General features: G+C 36.9%; 1 protein-coding gene across 2 annotated transcripts in view; it reads right to left on the reverse strand.

Moving 5' to 3' along the window:
* The window catches only part of EPS15 (epidermal growth factor receptor pathway substrate 15), a 159,859-nt gene that overhangs the window by 91,769 nt on the left and 46,632 nt on the right, over positions 1–21,458 (reverse strand). For both annotated transcript variants that reach the window (XM_079901716.1, XM_079901715.1), the window contains 4 exons: positions 20,335–20,394; positions 3,130–3,219; positions 2,031–2,176; positions 260–416 (listed from right to left, as the gene is read on the reverse strand). In XM_079901716.1, coding sequence (XP_079757842.1) covers positions 260–416; positions 2,031–2,176; positions 3,130–3,219; positions 20,335–20,394 — 453 coding nt within the window. The remainder of the gene's footprint in view (positions 1–259; positions 417–2,030; positions 2,177–3,129; positions 3,220–20,334; positions 20,395–21,458) is intronic.

Below are 21,458 nucleotides of genomic sequence, written 5' to 3' on the forward strand. Positions count from 1 at the left end.
CACATTTTCCAGTTTTAAGACTGGAAAGTATGGTTGTCATATGTGTAATGAATGGTGGGATAAATGAGCTGTAGCCCAAGGATATCATACAAGGTATTCCAACATATTTATAGGCACAAATTAAACCGTAAACAGTATACTGCTCTGTTTCTAGCCAGATACATTTTCTCCACTATTCCATACAAATCGATTCTGTCACCTGGCATAGCATTTGTTCTTTTCTGTTAATGCATTAAGGTTTTCTCTTAAGTTGTCTTACCTTTTGTAAAGTGGCCCTATCTGATGGTGGAATCATCTCAGGAGTAAGAATGTGAGGAGGATCGATGCCCTTTATTAACTTTTGATTGATTAAGTGAAAAGCCAAGGCAAACTGATCTTTTGAAAGCTTCCCACAGTCCTTTGTGTCACATAATGCCCTGTACAAATAAACAAAAAGAACAGTATGTAAATGTCACAATTACCATTCTAAAAATCCAGGGGAAAATTAATATGACTATGTAGCTTTGAAATAATCACCAGTTGAATTAAAAAATAAAGTCATACCAACTTATGGCTAGCCAAAAACTCACTAAAATGTTAGAAGAGAGTTATTGGCTAAAATGGTAAGAAAAAGAGACTGTTCACCTTGGTGCTGAGCAGGGTCCTCTAATTTGGGTTTGCTCTGTGCTTTCTTACCAATTTCCAGAACCGCTACGGAGTAAAAGCTGTGGTGGGCCAAAGAATTCCAACATTCTCTACTCCCAACATTTTCAACATTAAAACATGTTAAAAATGAAACCTAAGTTTCAACAAATTTGGTTCGTTAGTGGCATTAGAATGATTCTAAAACAAGCAAAATACTCCATGTCGGCTTGTTTCCTACAACTTTTGAAGTAGGAGGATGTCAGGATCACCGTCAAAGAAAACTAACAGCTGCAAATGGAGATCACGTGTGGAGAGAAGGCAGCAATCTGGAAACCTTTACAAAAATCACTTGAAGAGAAACAGCAAATGTTTTATTCTATTTGCTTCCCCCCTCCCCCGCCTTTTGTTCTTAAGGTCAGCTTTCTAAAGTCCTGATCTGTTTGATTCATTGAAAACCAATGTGGCCTGATTAAAAGACTATGGGCTATGGTGTCAAAGAAACCTTACATTCCAGCTTTTCTACTTATTTCTTCTTGTGACACTGGCCATATTTTTTAACCTCTCCAAGCCTTAGTTTCTTCATCTATAAAGTGGAGATTACACCTATCTTGCAAGGTTACTGTGAGAATTAAAGACAAAGTACATAAAAAGTCTGGGCATAATGGCAAACCATGACAGCTGCCATTTATTCAGCATAGTGCCTAGCCTAGGCACTTGAAAGTGGCAGCTATCACTAGCTACATATATTTAATCTTTCCCAGCCTTGGGTTCTTGTTCCTTTTAAAGCAGATCTGCTGTCCTTTGTTCTTTTCTAAGTTCCTCTTTGCAACTATATGGTTTCACTTCTGATGTTTGCTGCCCCTTGAAAACCTCATGATAACTAATCTCAGTATAGTCAGGTGGATTGGCAGCAGAAACACTATAAAAAGCATTTTCATTATATTATCTCATTTAATGTGAAATTCATTAGAGACACTAAAGTTTGTCATTTTTTAAGGACCAAGTGTATAGTTCCCACGTAAAGGTATAAAAGTATACATATACCCTATAGAAAGAATTATACAAGTATACCTTGAAGATTCTGGATTTGTTTTATATTGTTTAAATTTCAGAATTTTGGATTCTCTCTTAAAAACTGAAGTTTAATTAGCTGATATAAACCAATGCTGGATTTTAACATTCTAGTAACCATTAACTGACACTGTCAATCTAATAAAACTATAGGTAACCCATTCTCAAGCTTTTGTCCACTATCCAGAAGAAATCATCAGACTTAAATTTTTCTCTACAAAGAATTCTAAACAAAAACTGTCCTACTTACAAATGCCTAAAAATAAGAATCTACAAAACTAGAGTTGATACAAAACCATATTTGTTTTTTAAATCACTTAAATATTAAGTCTTACCAAATATGGGCTAGTAAGGCAGAAGGTAAACCTGTCTTCAGGAAGATTTCACGGACTTCCAATCCAGACACAAATCCATCCATATCTTTATCAGTTTTCAAGAAGATTTCATCATATTTAGCTTTTTCTGCAGGGGATACAACCCACTACAGGAAAAAAATATATATATAGTATTTCCACCAAAATGAAACAAACTTTGAAGTGTCCCTCTTTCAGCCCATGACAGTAACTTTCACAAATTCTGTGCAATTCTACCCCACTAACTATAGCAACAGTGTGTCACTTCCATCACACCCCAATTGAAATGCTGTGATGAAGAGAAAATTACAGAATAAAAATACAGGTTAGCTATAGGGACTGTACTTAAAGATGTCCATTTTACTTTTTTTTAAGTAATGAGTAAATTCAAGCACAGTTAACTCTTGACTTATGAATGACCACATTAAGATGCGTAACTAGGAGAGTCTACATAAACAAAAGATTCAGATAATTCTAAATCTCCATTTTTTTATAGTTTCATTCCCCGTTCTTAACTGTAGCCAAACTGGCTGATCTGCATATTCTGTCATTATTTTCCTTTACTCAACCTAACAAGAAGCAGGTTGTAGGAAAAAAAAGGCCTTGAACAACCCCAAATTGGAAAATTTGATCCCAAAGAATCAAGAGTTAACTAGAGATTAAACAAACAAAACATCTATTCACTTTGCCAGGGCAAGCATGCCAGATTAACATGGAGCATCTTCTTTCTCCAACTTTAATTCCAGGTAGATCAAGGCAAAGCCAATGAAACATCCATATGACCTAAGTAAGGCCAAATGCAGGAGAGGATTGTCTTCTCTAGGACATCACACTATATAGGTTCAACCAGAGGGAGCTCTGAATTTTTGATCCCTTTGATTGCTCCTTCTATCTTCATCAAGCAATCAACTGTTAAATGCCATGCATTTTGTTTTTTAAAAACAGTCCTTTAACACTGATAAATCTATACCTGTCTTAACGGTGCTTTGGTAGGTAAAATGCCTACAGGTGGTAAGGAGTGATAAGGTTCCTTGGCTGATGTTGAAGAGGGGATCAACCGCACAGAGCCTGATATACTGACCGTTTTCCTCTTAGAAGGTGGCACCAAGGCTGGAGGCAAGGACACTGGCACAGGTTCTTTCTCCAATGCGCAGTATACCAAAAACATGGCCTTCAAAACAGATGAACCAGGGTCATATATATTAAAATCATTTAACAACAACCACCCACGAACTGATTATTGCTCAAGAAAAAAGCATCTTCAAGCTGCCTCAAATCCTTTTATTAAGAAATTAGGCTGGGAAGGAAAGAAAGAGGAAAAGAGGGAGAGATGAAAGGAAGGACGGAGAAAAGAAAGTAAATCAAAACTAAGCAACTTTTAGGAAGATATCCTAAGCAGTAAAAACTTAGACACACACCCTTCAAGTAAAGGTCTTGTAATGTCAAAAGAAAACAACCTGGGGAAAAAAATATTTGCAAAGAAAGAATTAACTTCCCTAATATATAAAGAATACTTAGATATTAACAGAAGAAAACCACAAAATCCAGTAGGAAAATAGGCTAAGAGTATTAACAGATACTTTACAGAAAAGTATATATCACAAATGGCCCATCCTTTAACTTATAAAAATATGCTCACTTTCACTCGCAAGAAAATGGCAAGTTAAAACTATATGAAAATACCATTTTCCTTCTAATGGCAAAAGTCCAAAATTTCATAACACAATTTGTTAGCTAGACTGGGCAAACAGGCACTCTCGTACATTGCTAGTGAGAGCTCAAACTGGTACCAAGACTACTGAATGGTACTCTGGCAACATCTACCAAATTACTTATTTCCCTTTTGGCTCAGAAATCTGACATCTGGGAGTCTATCCTCAGATATCCTCTACCTGCCTACATAGGAAATGCTGTATGAAATAGGTTTTTAATTATAGAATTGTTTGTATTAGCACCCAAGTGCTCATCAGCAAAGACTGGTTTAAAAAACTATGGTATACCCATACAATGAAATACTATCAAACAAACCAACCCCCCACCTGCCCAAGAAAAAGCAAATCCATGGGAAATATTCTGTATCTTAACTGTGGTGGTACCTTCACAGATATATACAATTGTCAAAACTCATCAAATTATATACTTAAATTGAATGCAGTCCATTGTATGTAAAGTAGTCCTTAATAAAGCTGACCAGAAAAAGAATCATGGAGCCCTCTGTGTCAAAAGATATCCAAGGGGCTTCCCTGGTGGCGCAGTGGTTAAGAGTCCGCCTGCCGATGCAGGGGACACGGGTTCGTGCCCCGGTCTGGGAAGATCCCACATGCCGCGGAGCAGCTGGGCCCGTGAGCCATGGCCGCTGAGCCTGCGCATCCGGAGCCTGTGCTCCGCAACGGGAGAGGCCACAACAGTGAGAGGCCCCAGTAACGCAAAAAAAAAAAAAAAAAGATATCCAAGATACTATGTTAACATGAAAAAAGTATAGCGGTGAACAGTGTGTATGTATAATAATAGTGTGTAACCTTTATGGTAAGGGGATAATAATTATTCATATCTGTTTTCATTAAGAAATTCTATGAGGATAAACAAGAAAGGAAGGATAAATAAGAATATATAGAGTAGGTGTAAATGGAGCAGTTGAGGGCAAGGATGGGACTGACATTTTTTTCCACTGAATATCTTCTTATATTGTACTGATTTCTGAACCACGAGAATGTATTACCTATTAAAATTATTTTTAATTATTAAATACAAAAAACCCCACAAACTTTCTATTTCCAAAAGCTTGAAACTCCAGAAAGAAAACTACTTTCAACCAAATTCACAATATATGTAATATTATTTCATACTTTCAAACAAATTCACAATATATGTAATATTATTAGCTTGGCAATGAGCTAAAAGAAGTGACTAACATGCACATTAAAGGTCAGCATTCCTCTTGCTACAGATGGGAGTCATTTCCTGGAAAAGTGGACACTTGAAGCAAAAAAGCTATGTCAGTCATCTGCTGCCAACAGACAACACAGTTTTTCAAAGTTAAAAAAATATATTACTAAGTTCATGTTGCCTTGAAAATAATTTTCCTGACAAAACTGAAGTAAAAAACTTTTCCACCAAATAAAATAGAAAAAGTGAACAGTATACGGTTGAATTATGATTTTGTTTGTTTTCTTATTATATTGTACTTTATCCTAATCAAAGCATGTCACTGAAACAAACACAGCAACTAAATCAAATGATGTACAACGCTTGAAACCTGGCCAGCAACTAGTTCTTAAACTGAAATGTACTAGCAAATGCATTTGCACAGTTAGAGACAGACACTTAACTAAGAAGCATTTCATATATCTTTTTGATGATTTCAAGGTAAATGCATCAAAAATAAACCTAAGCTTACTCATGGACAGAGACAGCAGGGAAAGAGGGGACTAGATTCACTGTTGCAGTTAATTACCACTAGCTGTTCTCTTTCTTTGATTTTTTTTTTCATCCTCTATGCTTTTAGGGAGTATTTCTCAAATTTCTGGCCATTAGAATCACCTGGAGGGCTTGTTAAAACACAGGTTTTTTGACACAACCCCAGAGATTCTTATTCAGTTGGTTTGAGGTACGGCCTGAGAATTTGCATTTCTAATATGTTAACTGGTGATGCTGACGTTGTTTATAGGAGACCATGCTTTGAGAACCAGTATTTTAGGAGTTTCCTAAGGAGTTTTGTTTGCTCGTTGGTCTACTCAGTCAGTTGAACTCCCAGTTTCAATTTCTAATAATAGCAAACTAGGATGAAATATCAGATGTTTGTTGTGTTTTCCAACTAATACACGTTTCCTTCATCAATTTAGTTCAACAAAACATTTACTGCAAAACTTCTAGCCAGCAGACACTGTGCTAGGCATTACAAATACAGAAGTGAAGAGATCTCTCTCTTTTTTTTTTTAAGAAGATGTTGGGGGTAGGAGTTTATTAATTAATTTATTTATTTTTGCTGTGTTGGGTCTTTGTTTCTGTGCGAGGGCTTTCTCTAGTTGTGGCAAGCAGGGGCCACTCTTCATCGCGGTGCGCGGGCCTCTCACTATCACGGCCTCTCTTGTTACGGAGCACAGGCTCCAGACGCGCAGGCTCAGTAGTTGTGCCTCACGGGCCTAGTTGCTCCAGGGCATGTGGGATCCTCCCAGACCAGGGCTCGAACCCGTGTTCCCTGCATTAGCAGGCAGATTCTCAACCACTGCGCCACCAGAGAAGCCCCGAGATCTCTCATTTTTACAACCCAACAGAAGCAGCAAACATGTAAAAAGTTGATTTCAGTGCTATGTGAACATGTTGAGAAAGAGAAAGAGAGATGTGTAATAAATCTCCAAGTGCCAAAAACTCTTCATATAATGAGGATCCAACAAATGCTACTGACAAAAATTTAGACCACTTTCAGTCTAAGAACTTAACCTGACAGAAAAATTTAAGACTTAGTAAGAATGTAAAAACCAATAGATAGGAAGACAGAATACCAGGTAAAAGGAGCATGAGTCTACCTCTCCAAAGAGTAGAGAAAGATAAGAGGGAAATTATAGTGAAGAAACCTGGCGAACACCACCTTAACCAAGTGATGAAGGTTAACATCACCAGTGAAGGCATGTGGATATCATGTAACCCCCCACCCCTGATAAATGCAACGAGAAAGATATTCTACATCTGTGATACTCTTTCCAAAAACCCATACCCCCAGTCTAATCATGAGAAAAACATCAGACATACCCAGCTAGTACTCCTAGACAATGTCAAAGTTATTAAAAAAAAAAAAAAAGCAACACTGAGAAACTATCATAGACTAGAGAGACTAAGTAGACATAGCAATTAAATGTAGTCTGGTAGCCTAGAAGGGATCCTGGGACATAAAGGAAACACTGGTGAAATGCATTTAAAGCCTAGAGTTCAATTAACAGTAATGTACCAATGTTGGTTTTAGTTTTGACATATGTACCATGGCAATGTAATATGTTAATAGTAGGGGAAGTGGGGTGAAGGGTACTGAGGAAATCTCTGTACTCTATCTGCAACCTTTCTGTAAATTTAAAACCATTCCAAAATTTAAAGTTTATTTTTTAAAAAACAAATAAACAAAAAAACAAAAATAGCATGATTGGGACTTCCCTGGTGGCGCAGTGGTTAAGAATCCACCTGCCAATGCAGGGGACATGGGTTCGATCCCTGGTCCGGAAAGATCCCACATGCCACAGAGCAACTAAGCCTGTGTGCCACAACTACTGAGGCTGTGCTCTAGAACCTGCTAGCCATAACTACAAAGCCCACGCACTGCAACTACTGAAGCCCACGCACCTCTAGGGCTCGCGTGCTACAACCACTGAAGCCTGCGTGCCTAGAGCCTGTGCTCCGTAACAAGAGAAGCCACTGCAATAAGAAGCCCGTGCACCGCAACAAGAGTAGCCCCCGCTCGCGGCAACTAGAGAAAAGCCCACATGCAGCAACAAAGACCCAAGGCAGCAAAAAAAAAAAAAAAAAAAAAAAAAGCCCAGCATGATCTAGAAGGCCCAGGCTCAGCCCTGGCTCTGCCACTAACTGATCTGCTTAGAGGAGCTAATTTACAAAATCTTGTCCAACTCTAAAAATCTATAAAAAAGCATAAGCATAAGCTCATTTACCAAATAGTAAATTACTAGATTTAGGGGTCTTCCCTTTAAGTTTGAAAGCCATGGTTTCCGGCTCAATATAACAAAGAACTATTTCATAGAATAGGACTGCATACTGGTGGAACTCATCCCAACAAAGGAAACAATAAACTTTAACATGATGATTAGTCACTTCCCTTGGTTCAATACCAAGACCATAATTTTATATACATTTTGAGTTTTCAAACAAACACCAGAGAGGAAAATTTGGCCCATTTGCAAAATGTCCCCTTAATGCCCTGTCAGAGACTCTCTCCTAACCTAAGTCAGAAGTAAAACTCAGGAAGATGTATTTCCAATATCCTTATTCTCTAATCATAGAATTCATCAATGAGCAAACAGAATACCAATAATAGTCACAGACATTTTAAAAAATCAACATTCAAGGATATAGAAATTATTTTTTAAATCCACTTTACTTTTGTGTGTATACATACACACATGCCCCTCTCAAAAGTCATTTTATGAACTACAGAAATGATTCCTGAAAGTAAGTCTTCAAAAGTCATTTTAGTTGTGGCCAGAACACCCAAGGCATGCTAAGGCCTGACCTTTACAAATTCAGTTAAAAAAAAACGAAAAAACCTCCAAGATATTCTAGATTATGGATTTTTAATTAAACCACTAGGTTTCAGAGAATATAAAAAAGCATTTACATTTGAAAAGAAATAAGGACCATTCATTAAAGATTCACAAGGCAAGAGAAGTTATACAAGTTAGAATATCTCACTAACTTCAACTTTATTTATTCCAATTAAAAAAGTAAACCGACCAAAAATCCCATCTACGCTATAAAAGGAAAGAAAGAATTTGGTTTGGTTAAGAATTTTTAAAGATAAGTCTTAAACATAAAGACTCAGGTTCAACCAAGTTCTGGTTCATTAGTGAAATAAGAAGTTACTCTTTTTAAAAATCCATATTGTAATTCAAGAAACCAAATTAGAATTTCTCATTAACTTCATTTTTATTTATTCCCATTCAAAAAATAAACATACACTTTGGCTTTGGGACAAATGCCTGCATGTGGCCACATGTGCAGGAGAAAAGAGCTCCTGTATGTGCCCCAACATCTGAGGAGGGCCATGCTGACTTTTATCCAGGATGTTTTTTTCTTAAATAGCAGCACAGAGCCTTCCTTTTTCTGAATGCTCCCACATGGTTTACGCTCTACTTTCTCAGGGTTTACCAAAGATGACTGTATACAAGCTACATTAACAAGACCTGGTAACAGCGCTCTTGGGACCTCTGTGCTGTTCCTGCTGGAGCACCCAGTGAGGAAAACAAGACAAGATGGTGGAGTAGAAGACCTTGAGCTCACTCCTCCCATGAGAACATCAAAATCACAACTAACTGCTGAACAATCATCAATAAAAAAGACTGGAAACTACCAAAGAAAGATATGCTACATCCAAAGACAAAGAGGAAATCGCAACAAGATGGTAGGAGGGGCACACTTGCGATATAATCAAATCCCATACCTCCTAGGTGGGTGACCCACAAACTGGAGATAATTATATCACAGAAGTTCTCCCACAGGAGTGAGAGTTCTGAGCCCCACAAGAGGCTCCCCAGCGTGGGGGTCTGGCATCGGGAGGAGGAGCCCCCAGAGCACTTGTCTTTGAAGGTCAGCGGGTCTTGATCACAGGAATTCCACAGGACTGGGGGAAACAGAAACTTCACTCTTGAAGGATGCACACAAGGTCTTATTACCAGGAACCAAGGCAAATGCAGTGAATTCACAGGAGCCTAGGCCAGACCTACCTGTTGGTCTTGGATGGTCTCGTGCAGAGGTGGGTGGTGGCTATGACTCTTTTTTGGGACATCAAAGCTGGTGGCAAACATACCCAGGAGTGAAGGCTGACATCTTACTTGGGACATTAACACCAAGACCTGGCCCCACCCAACAGCCTATAGGTTCCAGTGCTGGGGTGCCTCAGGCCAAACAACCAATAGGGCAGGAACACAGTCCCACCCATCAACAGACAGGCTACCTAAAGACTTCCTGAGACCATAGCCACCTCCAGACACGCCCCTTGACATGGCCCTGCCCACCAGAGGGCCAAGATCCAACTCTACCCACCAGCGGGCAGAGATATGCCCCTCCCACAGGAAGCTTTACCAGCCTCACCCACCAGTGGGCAGATACCAGAAGCAAGAAAAATACAGTCCCAGTGCCTGTGGAACTCAGCCTGCAAACAAAGGTCAGAACCTATCCCGGGACCAGCTGGTCCCTGGTCATTGGGTGATGAGAGGGGGCGTGTACTGCTGGGACACATACGACCTCCCCTACAGAGGGCCATTTCTCCAAGGTCAAGAAACATAACTAACCTTCCACATACATAAAAATACAGATAGAACCTTAGACAAAATGAGATGGCAGAGGAGTATGTTCCAGACAAAAGAACAAGATAAAACCCCAGAAAAACAACTAAGTGATGTGGAGATAGGCAATCTACCCAAGAAATAGTTCAGAGCAATGATCGTAAAGATGATCCAAGAACTCAGGAAAAGAATGCATGCATAAAGTGAGAAGTTAAAAGAAGTTTTCAACAAAGAATTAGAAAAAATAAAGAACAACCAGAGTTGAAGAATACAATAATTGAAATAAAAAATAAACTAGAAGGAATCAACAGAAGAATAAATGAGGCAAAAGAATGGATAAGGGAGCTGGAAGACAGGGTGTTGGAAATCACTGCCACAGAACAGAATAAAGAAAAAAGTCTGAAAAGAAACGAGAACAGTTTAAGAGACCTCTGGGACAACATCAAATGCACCAACATTAACATTATAGGGGTCCCAGAAGGAGAAGAGAGAGAAAGGGCCTGAGAAGATACCTGAAGAGATAATAGCTGAAAACTTTCCTAACATGGGAAAGGAAGCAGTCACCCAAGTCCAGGAAGCGCAGAGAGTACCATACAGCATCAACCCAAGGAGGAACATGCCAAGACACATAGTTATCAAATTGACAAAAATGAAAGAGAAAGAAAAAATATTAAAAGCAACAAGTGAAAAGCAACAAATAACATACAAGGGAATCCCCATAAGGTTATCAGCTGACTTTTCAGCAGAAATTCTGCAGCCCAGAAGGGAGTGGCATGATACCTTTAAAGTAATGAAAAAGAAAAACCTACAACTGAGAATACTCTACCCAGCAAGGCTCTTTTTCAGATTTGATGGAGAAATCAAAAGCTTTACAGACAAGCGAAAGCTAAAAGAATTCAGCACCACCAAACCAGCTTTATGAAAAATGCTAAAGGAACTTCTCTAGGTGGAAAAGAAAAGGCCAAAATGAGAAACAAGAAAATTACGAAATGGGAACACTCACTGGTTAAAGCAAACCTACAGTAAAGGTAGGAAATCATCCACACACAAATATGATATCTAAAACAAAAATTGCGAGAAGAGGAGAATACAAAAGCAGGATATCTGAAATGCACTTGAAATAAAAAGATCAGCAACTTAAAACAATCATGGAAATATATATAGACTGCTATACCGAATCCTCATGGTAACCACAAACCAAAAATCTATAATAGATATACACACATGTAAGAAAAAAGGAATCCAAGCACAACACTAAGGAAGGTCATCAAATCACAAGAGAGACGAGAACAAAAGAGGAAAGGCAGAAAAAAGACCTACAAAGACAAACCCAAAACAATTAACAAAATGGCAGTAAGAATATACATATCAATAATTACCTTAAATGAAAATGGATTAAAAGCTCCAACCAAAAGACAAAGACTGGCTGAATGGATACAAAAACAAGACCCAAATATATGCTATCTACAAGAGACCCACTTCAGATCTACAGACACATACAGACTGAAAGTGAGAGGATAAAAAAAGGTATTCCCTGTAAATGGGAATCAGAGGAAAGCTGGAGCAGCAATACTCAAATCAGACAAAATAGACTTCAAAATAAAGAATGTTACAAGAGACAAGGAAGGACACCACATAATGATCAAGGGATCAATCCAAGAAGATATAACAATTATAAATATATATGCACCCAACACAGAAGCACCTCAATACATAAGGCAACTGCTAACAGCTATAAAAGAGGAAATCAACAGTAACACAATAATAGTGGGGGACTTTAACACCTCACTTACACCAATAGACGTATCATCCAAAATGAAAATAAATAAGGAAACAAGCTTTAAATGACACAACAGACCAGATAGATTTAATTGATATTTATAGGACATTCCATCCAAAAACAGCAGATTACGATTTCTTTTCTCAAGTGCGCATGGAACATTCTCCAGGATAGATCGCATGCTGGGCTACAAAGCAAGCCTCGGTAAATTTAAGAAAACTGAAATTGTATCAAGCATCTTTCCAATCACAACCCTATGAGATTAGAAATCAACTACAGAAAAAAACTGCAAAAAACACAAACACATGGAGGCTAAACAGTATGCTACTAAACAACCAACGGATCACTGAAGAAGACAATGAGGAAATAAAAAAATATCTAGAGACAAAAGAAAATGAAAACATGACGATCTAAAACCTAACAGATGCAGCAAAGGCAGTTCTATGAGAGAAGTCTACAGCAATACAAGCTTACCTCAGGAAACAAGAAAAATCTCAAATAAACAACCTAACCTTACAGCTAAAGCAACTAGAGAAATCAGAACAAACAAAACCCAAAGTTAGTAGAAGGAAAGAAATCATAAAGATCAGAGCAGAAATAGAGACCAAAAGAAAAAAAAAAAAGATCAACAGAACTAAAACCTAGTTCTTTGAAAACATAAACAAAATTGATAAAACTTTAGCCAGACTCATCAAGAAAAAAAGGAACAGGGCACAAATCAATAAAATTAGAAATGAAACAAGACAAATTACAACAGGCAACACAGAAATACAAAGGACCATAAAAGACTACTACAAGCAAACATATGCCAATAAAATGGACAACCTAGAAGAAATGGACAAATTCTTAGAAAGGTACAATCTCTGAAGACTGAACCAGGAAGAAGTAGAAAATATGAACAGACCAAATACAAGCACTGAAATTGAATCTGTGATTGAAAAACTCCCAACAAAGTCCAAGACCAGATAGCTTCATAGGTGAATTCTATCAAAAATTCAAAGAAGAGTTAAGACCTATCCTTCTGAAACTATTCAAAAAAATTGCAGAGGAAGGAACACTTCCAATCTCATTCTATGAGACCACCATCAATCACCCTGATACCTAAACCAGACGAAGATACCACAAAAAAAGAAAATTACAGGACTTGCCTTGTGGTCCAGTGGGTAAGACTCCATGCTCCCAATGCAGGGGGCCCAGATTCGATCCCTGGTCGGGGAACTAGATCCCGCATGCATGCTGCAACTAAGAGTTCGCATGCCGCAACTAAGAAGTCTGCATGCCGCAACTAAGAGTCCGCATGCCACAACTAAGAAGTCCGCATGCTGCAATGAAAATCCCACATTCTGCAACTAAGACCTGGAGCAGCCAAAATAATAAATAAATAAATAAAAGAAAATTACAGGCCAATATCACTGATGAACACAAAAATCCTCAACAAAATACTATTAAACCAAATCCAACAATACATTAAAAGGATCATATATCATGATGAAGTGGGATTTATCCCAGGGATGCAAGGATTTTTCAATATACACAAATCAATCAGGTGTGATACACCACATTAACAAACAGAACACTAAAAACCGTATGATCAGCTTAATAGATGCCAAAATAGCTTTTGACAAAATTCAACATCCATTTATGATAAAAACTCTCCAGAAAGTGGGCATAGCAGGGACCTACCTCAACATAATAAAGGCCATATATGACAAATTCACAGGCAACATCACACTCAATGGTGAAAAGCTGAAAGCATTTCCTCTAAGATCAGGAAAAAGACAAGGATGTCCACTCTCACCACTGTTATTCAACACAGTTTTGGAAGTCCTAGCCACAGCAATAAGAAAAGAAAAAGAAATAAAAGGAATTCATACTGGAAAAGAAGTAGTAAAACTGTCACTGTTTGCAGATGACATGATATCATACATATCATACATTTATCATAGAAAAATCCTAAAGACATCACCAGAAAACTACTACAGCTCATCAATGAATTCAGTAAAGGTGCAGGATACAAAGTTAATACACAGGAATCCATTGCATTTCTGTACACTAACAAAGAAAGGTTAGAAAGACAAATTAAGTAAACAATTCCATTTACTATTGCATCAGAAAGAATAAAATACCAGGAATAAACCTACTTAAGGAGGCAAAAAACCTGTAATCCAAAAACTGTAAGTATCTGATGAAAGAAATCAAAGATGACACAAATAAATGGAAAGATATACCATGTTCTTGGATTGGAAGAATCAATATTGTTAAAATGACTATACTACCCAAGGCAATCTACAGATTCAATGCAATCCCTATCAAATCACCAAAGGCATTTTTAACAGAACTAGAACAAAAAATTTTTTAAATTTATATGGAAATACAAAAGACCCTGAATAGCCAAAGCAATCTTGAGAAAGAAAAACGGAGCTGGAGGAACCAGGCTCCCTGAGTTTAGACTATACAACAAAGCTACAGTAATCAAAACGGTATGGTACTGGCACAAAATCAGAAATACAGATCAATGGAACAGGGTAGAAAGCCCAGAAATAAACCCATACACATACGGTCAGCTAGTCTACAACAAAGGAGGCAAGAATACACAGTGGAGAAAAGACAGTCTCTTCAATAAGTGGTGCTGGGAAAACTGGACATCTACAAATAAAAGAATGAAATTAAAACAATCTCAGGACTTCCCTGGTGGCCCAGTGGTAAAGAATCCACCTTCCAAGGCAGGGGACACAGGTTTGATTCTTGGTCGGGGACCAAGATCCCACATGCCGCAGGGCAATTAAGCACACGCACCACAACTACTGAGCTCATGTGCCTCAACAAGAGAGCCTGCATGCTGCAAACTACAGAGCCCACGCACTCTGGAGCCCACACGCCACTAGAGAGAGAAAACCCACACACCACAACCAGAAAAAAGCCCACATGCTGCAACTAGAGAGAAGCCCACACACAACTAGAGAGAAGCCCACGTGCTGCAATGACGCCCTGACACAGACATAAATAAATTAATTAATTAAATAAATTTTTTAAAAAATCAGAACATTCTCTAACACCATACCATACACAAAGATAAACTCAAAATGGATTAAAGAACTAAATGTAAGACCTGAAACCATAAAACTCCTAGGGGAAAACATAGGCAGAACACTCTGACACAAATTGCAGCAGTATCTTGTTGGATCCGTCTTCTGGAGTAATGGAAATAAAAACAAAAATAAACAAATGGGACCTAATGAAACTTAAAAGCTTTTGCATAGCAAAGGAAACCAGAAACAAAACAAAAAGACAACCTATGGAATAGGAGAAAATATTTGCAAACAATGTGACCAACAAGGGATTAATCTCTAAAATATACAAACAGTTCATATAGCTCAATATCAAAGAAAAAACAACCCAATCAGAAAATGAGTAGAAGACATAAACAGACATTTCTCCAAAGAAGACATACAAATGGCCAAAAGGCACATTTAAAGATGCTCAACATCGCTAATTATTAGAGAAATGCAAATGAAAACTACAATGAGGTATCACTTTACACTGGGCGTATTGGCCAACAACAAAAAGTCTACAAATAAAAGATGCTGGAGAGGGTGTGGAGAAAAAAGAACCCTCCTACACTGTTTGTGGAAATGTAAACTGGTACAGCCATTACAGAGAACAGTATGGAGATTCCTTAAAAACTAAAAATAGAGCTACCATATGATCATACAATCCCACTACTGGGCACATATCTGGAGAAAAACATAATTTGAAAAGCGGAGTACACCCCAATGTTCACTGCAGCACTATTTAAAATAGCCAAGACATGGAAGCAACCTAAGTGTCTACTGACAGATGAATGGATAAGGAAGATGTGGTGTACATATACAATGGAATATTATTCAGCCATAAAAAAGAATGGAATAATTCCATTTTCAGTGACACAGATGGACCTAGAGATTATCATACTAAATGAAGTAAGTTAGACAAAGACAAATACCATATGATATCACTTATATCTGGAATCTAAAAAAATGATACAAATGAACGTATTTACAAAACAGAAAAGACTCACAGACATAGAAAACAAACTTATGGTTACCAAAGGCGGGGGTGTAAATTAGGAGTTTTAATTAGGATTAAAATATACGTACTACTATGTATAAAATAGATAACCAACAAGGACCTACTGTATAGTATAGGGAATTATGTTCAATATCTTGTAATAACCTATAATGGAAGAGAATGTTGAAAAAGAATATATATATTTATATATATATGTATAACTGAATCACATTGCTGTACACCTGAAACTAACACAACATTGTAAATCAACTAGATTTCAATAAAAAATTCTTTTTTAATATTTATTTATTTATTTGGCTGCGCCAGGTCTTAGCTGTGGCCCGTGGGATCTTCGTTGCCAGTGTGGGATCTCCGTTGTGGCATGCGGGATCTTTAGTTGTGGCATGTGGGATCTTTAGTTGCGGCATGCAAACTCTTAGTTGTGGCATGTAGGATCTAGTTCCCTGACCAGGGATCGAACCCAGGCCCCCTGCATTGGGAGCATGGAGTCTTAGCCACTGGACCACCAGGGAAATCCCTCAATAAAAATTTTTTTAAAAATAAAATATAATAAACACAGAGCAGATACTGGGTCTTTAAAACAAACATAAAGCACCATTTTATCTAAAAGAAAATGGGGGGACTTCCCTGGTGGTCCAGTGCTTAAGACTCCATGCTCCCAATGCAGGGGGCCCAATTCCTGGTCAGGAAACTAGATCCCACATGCCACAATGAAGAGTTCACATGCCACAATGAAGAGTTCACATGCCACAACTAAAGATCCCACATGTCACAACTAAAAAGATCCCACATGCCGCAACTAAGAGCCCACATGCCACAACTAAAGATCCCACATGCCGCAACAAAGACCACACATGCAGCAATGAAGATCCCATGTGCCGCAACTAAGACCCAGTGCAGCCAAATAAATAAATAAATATTAAAAGAAAATGGGTTAAGAGGACTTCCCTGGTGGTCCAGTAGTTAAGAATCCACCTGCCGATGCAGGGGACGCAGGTTCAATCCCACTAAGATCCCACATGCCATGGGACAACTAAGCTCACATGCCACGACAACTAAGCCCATGCACTCTAGAGCTCATGTGCCACAACTAGAGAGCCCACATGCCACAACTACTGAGCCTGCACGCTCTGGCACCTGCGTGCCGCAACTAGAGAGCCCATGTGCCACAACTAGAGAGCCCATGAGTGCAACTGCTGAGTCCACGTGCCACAACTAGAGAGAAGTCCACGTACTGGAACAAAGAGCCCGAGCACCACAATGAGAGACTCCGCATGCCACAATGAAGATCCCGCATGCTGAAACTAAGAGCCCACAAGCCAAATAAATAAATAAATATTTTTTAAACAGGTAAGAATTTTAGAGTTAAATCTTAAGCATAAATACTCTCATGTTCAATAGTTTTGATTATGTAAAATAATACATAACAAGTAAGGAAAAAATACTACGTTATACTTCAACAAACCAAAAATTGGCAAGTAAAAATTTTCATAATCCAAAAGAACTGATCATATGAATAAGTACTTTATCTTTACTTATTTAGGAACATAATTTAAAATGTTTATAGAGTTCAGTTAATCTACTGTTGCAAAAGCATTTAAAAAATTACTTCAATTTGCAAAGGAACTCTTAAAATTCAGTTTTTAAAAATACTGATGCTAAATAAAGGTCAGTGACTTGCAGGCTCAGGTACATTGGCTCTGTTGTAGTAATTAAAATTTTTTTAAATAGTATGGACTATATTGCCTCAGTCACGAAAGTAAAAAGATGGAAAAAGATTTATCAGGCAAATTCTACCAGAAGAATGCTAGTGAGACTATTAATACTGACAAAAGGAAATTAAATTAAAATTGACAAAGGAAATCCTAGAACCAAAAGAATTAAATTAACTGAGTAAAATCTAGAATTTTAGTTACAAAAAATGTTCTAAAATCTTCTGAGGTTGGGAGGTGAAGGAGAAAGAAGTGAAAATAATCTAAAGGTCTTATTTTACTTGAATGAGGGCTAACAATCTTTTTTTCAAATACTGGAGCAATAAGTATGGTAAGTACAAGGAAGGGTGTATTAACCATTAATGGAACAGACATTATAACAGAATTTCCAAATTGATTAGAGGGGGGAAATGAATGAATCACAACTTGATAACTAGCAACAATAAGGAAGAGGAAAAAAGAAAATAATAATGTAAAATAAATAGGATCTGGTAGGGGGAATAAAATCAATACACAGCTCATTATCTTAAAAGACAAAAACTGTCAAATTAGGTAAAAAATTAAAATCGGCAGTGACATTTTTAAGAGATACATTTTAAGTATTAGAAACATCAAGTAATCCAAATAAAAAGAGAGCAGAAGCAGTATTAATATAACACAAGCTGGAATTCAAAATTAAAGGCACTAAGCAGGATAAAGTTGGAAAAAATTTCTGAGGAATGCACACAGAAGGAAATCAAACGTGGCAAAATGGTTAAAATTAGTAAATCTAGGAGAAGGTATATGGATGTTCATTAATTTTTTAAGTAGTAATTTCCTACAAATGTGTGTTTATTCTTAAATTATTCTTTTAATGAAAATTTACTTTCATTACAAAAGAAAAAAAAGTTGCCTAGGAGAAGGCTTCAGGGCATAAGGTAAACTGTGTTTACTCACTTACCTCAGGAAATACTACTGTTTTAGCAAATGAAGATAATGCTATTGTCTACCTAGCTTAACTATGCTTATACAAATGCTCCTTTGAAATTTTTAATTTTTGTCTTTATAAGGAAAAAATTTTCTGTTTCTGTATATATTTTTTCAAATGTGATAAGATGTGTTCTGCCTATTTTGTTTCACTCCTAGGATATAAACAGAATAAAATTTATGAAAGGGCAAAAAGAAGAAAACTAAGGACAAAGAGAAACTGAAGTGTAGTCAATAAAATCAGTATAATGGATTTACAGAAGTCTAATATCTTCTGAACAGAAATGTTGACATATCTAGGAAACACATGTACAAACAGGTTGCAACCTTGGCAACAAAGAAAACCTTAACAAAATTTTAAAGACCACATTCACCAGCCAAAATCTAATCAAGCTGAAAGTATATACAAAGGTAACAAAAACCAAACAAACTTAACTACTTTGAAATTAAAAAGCATATTCCTAAACAGATGACCAAGGAAAATTTAAAAATTATCTAAAAAGGAGTGAAAAGGAGAACACTGTACCAATATCTATGGAATCCAGCTAAATCTGTATTTAGAGGAAAATACGTCCTTTAAATGTTTTCCATATTAAAGATGATAAAAAACAAAGGGACTTAGTACTTTTCTTCAGAAATTTTTTAAAAAGTAAATCAAAACAAACTGGAAAGAAGGAATTAAGATAAAAGTGGAAAAGAATGAAACAGAAAGTCAAAACATAATAGAAAAGATAAATAAATCCAAAAGATGGCTCTTTTAAAAGATCAATAGGCCAGAAAAAATCCAATTAAACAAAGAATGAGAAGAAGCAAAAATACATAAGATTTGGAAACAGAAAGGAACCCAACCATAAACCCAGAAGAGATTAAAGAATAGTGCAATCTGTGGCAAATCTGAAAGTCAAAGCAATGGACAAGTTCTTAGCAAAATAGAGAAAATTTGAAAAGATTAATTTCCAAATAAGAGATTCAAGGGAGGATTAGAGATTTACAGTTCATGAGTTCACAGCAGAGTTTTTTTGTTTGTTTGTTTTTTGTTTTTTTGCTGTACGCAGGCCTCTCACTGTTATGGTCTCTCTCGTTGCAGAGCACACGCTCTGGACGCGCAGGCTCAGCAGCCATGGCTCACGGGCCCAGCCGCTCTGCGGCATGTGGGATCTTCCCAGACCGGGGCACGAACCCGTGTCCCCTGCATCCGCAGGCGGACTCTCAACCACTGCGCCACCAGGAAAGCCCCCACAGCAGAGTTTTATCTAACCTTTAAGGAAGCCATGAAAACAACTCTATGCGGAATTAACTAACCAGTTACTAAGGATAACATGTCTTCAGACAAGATGTCAAAACTTTCTCTGCCTTCATAAATGACGTGAAACTATTATGTTATTCATCTTTTCCTTTAATCAAATAAATGTGAAAATTCAGGGATATATTTGAAGTAAAGTCATTCCACAGCAGAAGTAGGTACTGAGATGCCTGGTCACGTTGAGATTCAAAAGATTATACTCAGCATCTTTAGAGTACATTATCCAAAGCATGTATTTTTATGTACCTTAAAGTCAAATAAAATGAAGATGGCAAAAACATTCATTATCCATTTGTTTAATAATATTTATTGAATACCTATAAATTCTAGGTAAATACAGTCATACAATCAATTTTAAGAGAAATGTAGTTTACCTCTAAAGATAAAAAGGGGAAATTTTCACTTGAGAAAACCATTAAAATGTTTAAGATTTCGAAAGCATTATGTTACTTACAACTGCAAACTCATCTCTGTCAAGCATTCCATCATGGTCAATATCACTCAACTCCCAAACCTTAAAAAGAAAAGAATTAGGAAAGATTAACATTCTTTCATTTCACGTGCTAACTGTATACATCCAATACCTAAATGGAGGAAAAAGTTTTGCCTAAACATTATAACATCTATTTCTCTGAGAAATTTCAATTATGCTGACCATTTTATTAAATCACTATTACATGCTATATTAACATTACTGTAAAAAGAAATAATAATTCTTAATACCAAGTATTTTTAAACAGAAATTCCTTTGCAAATTTTTAAAGAAAATATTTTGTTCCTCTCAAGTAAGAAAACAATTATGTAACACAGTACTTTAAACAACTATAATGCTTTTTCAAAAACAACATCTCAGTTAATTCATGCAACAACTCCATGTGGTACCATAAAACCTGTTTTAGACCTGAGACTGCATGAATTATCTAGGATCATACAACTATTATTAAATAACAGAATCAGTTTTCAATGTGAAGACTTCCAACCAAGTCCATTATTGTTTTCCCTATAATACAGAACCTCTAATCATCTGAAATAAGTGTCCAATGAACACTCTATTATTAATCATTAGCCAACTAATGTCCAGGGCATACAAAATAAATATAAAATCTAAAAGGCCCTGGTATATTTGGTCTAACTCTAGAGTAGAATCCATAGCTTTAGACCAGCTATAAACTATGTTAAATCCTTGAAATGAAGGTATTAAAGATATTCAACAAAATTTTACTTGGGACAGGAAGAGAAGGTATACTGGTAAGAGACAGGAGTGAAAATAAGCAAGTGCCTGGTCACTGAATGCCTTGGAGTTTAGACTTTTTCCTAAATGCAATGGGAAGCTACCTAAGAGGGTAACTTTTAAGTAAAAAATAACAAGATTATATTTATAGTTTAGAAATCTCACACAGATCACACAATAGAAAAATAATTAATGAAAAACAATATTAGAAAACAGCTTTTAAATTAATATTTATTGAGTACCTAAACTATACAACACTGATCCAGTAGTACTGGTGTTGTGGTAGCAAGTCGTTATCATCAGGATCATGGCAGCTAGCGTTCAAAGAGTATGTACCAAGCACTGTG

The sequence above is a fragment of the Stenella coeruleoalba genome, assembly GCF_951394435.1.
Source record: "Stenella coeruleoalba genome assembly, chromosome: 1".
NCBI classification, from domain to species: domain Eukaryota; kingdom Metazoa; phylum Chordata; class Mammalia; order Artiodactyla; family Delphinidae; genus Stenella; species Stenella coeruleoalba.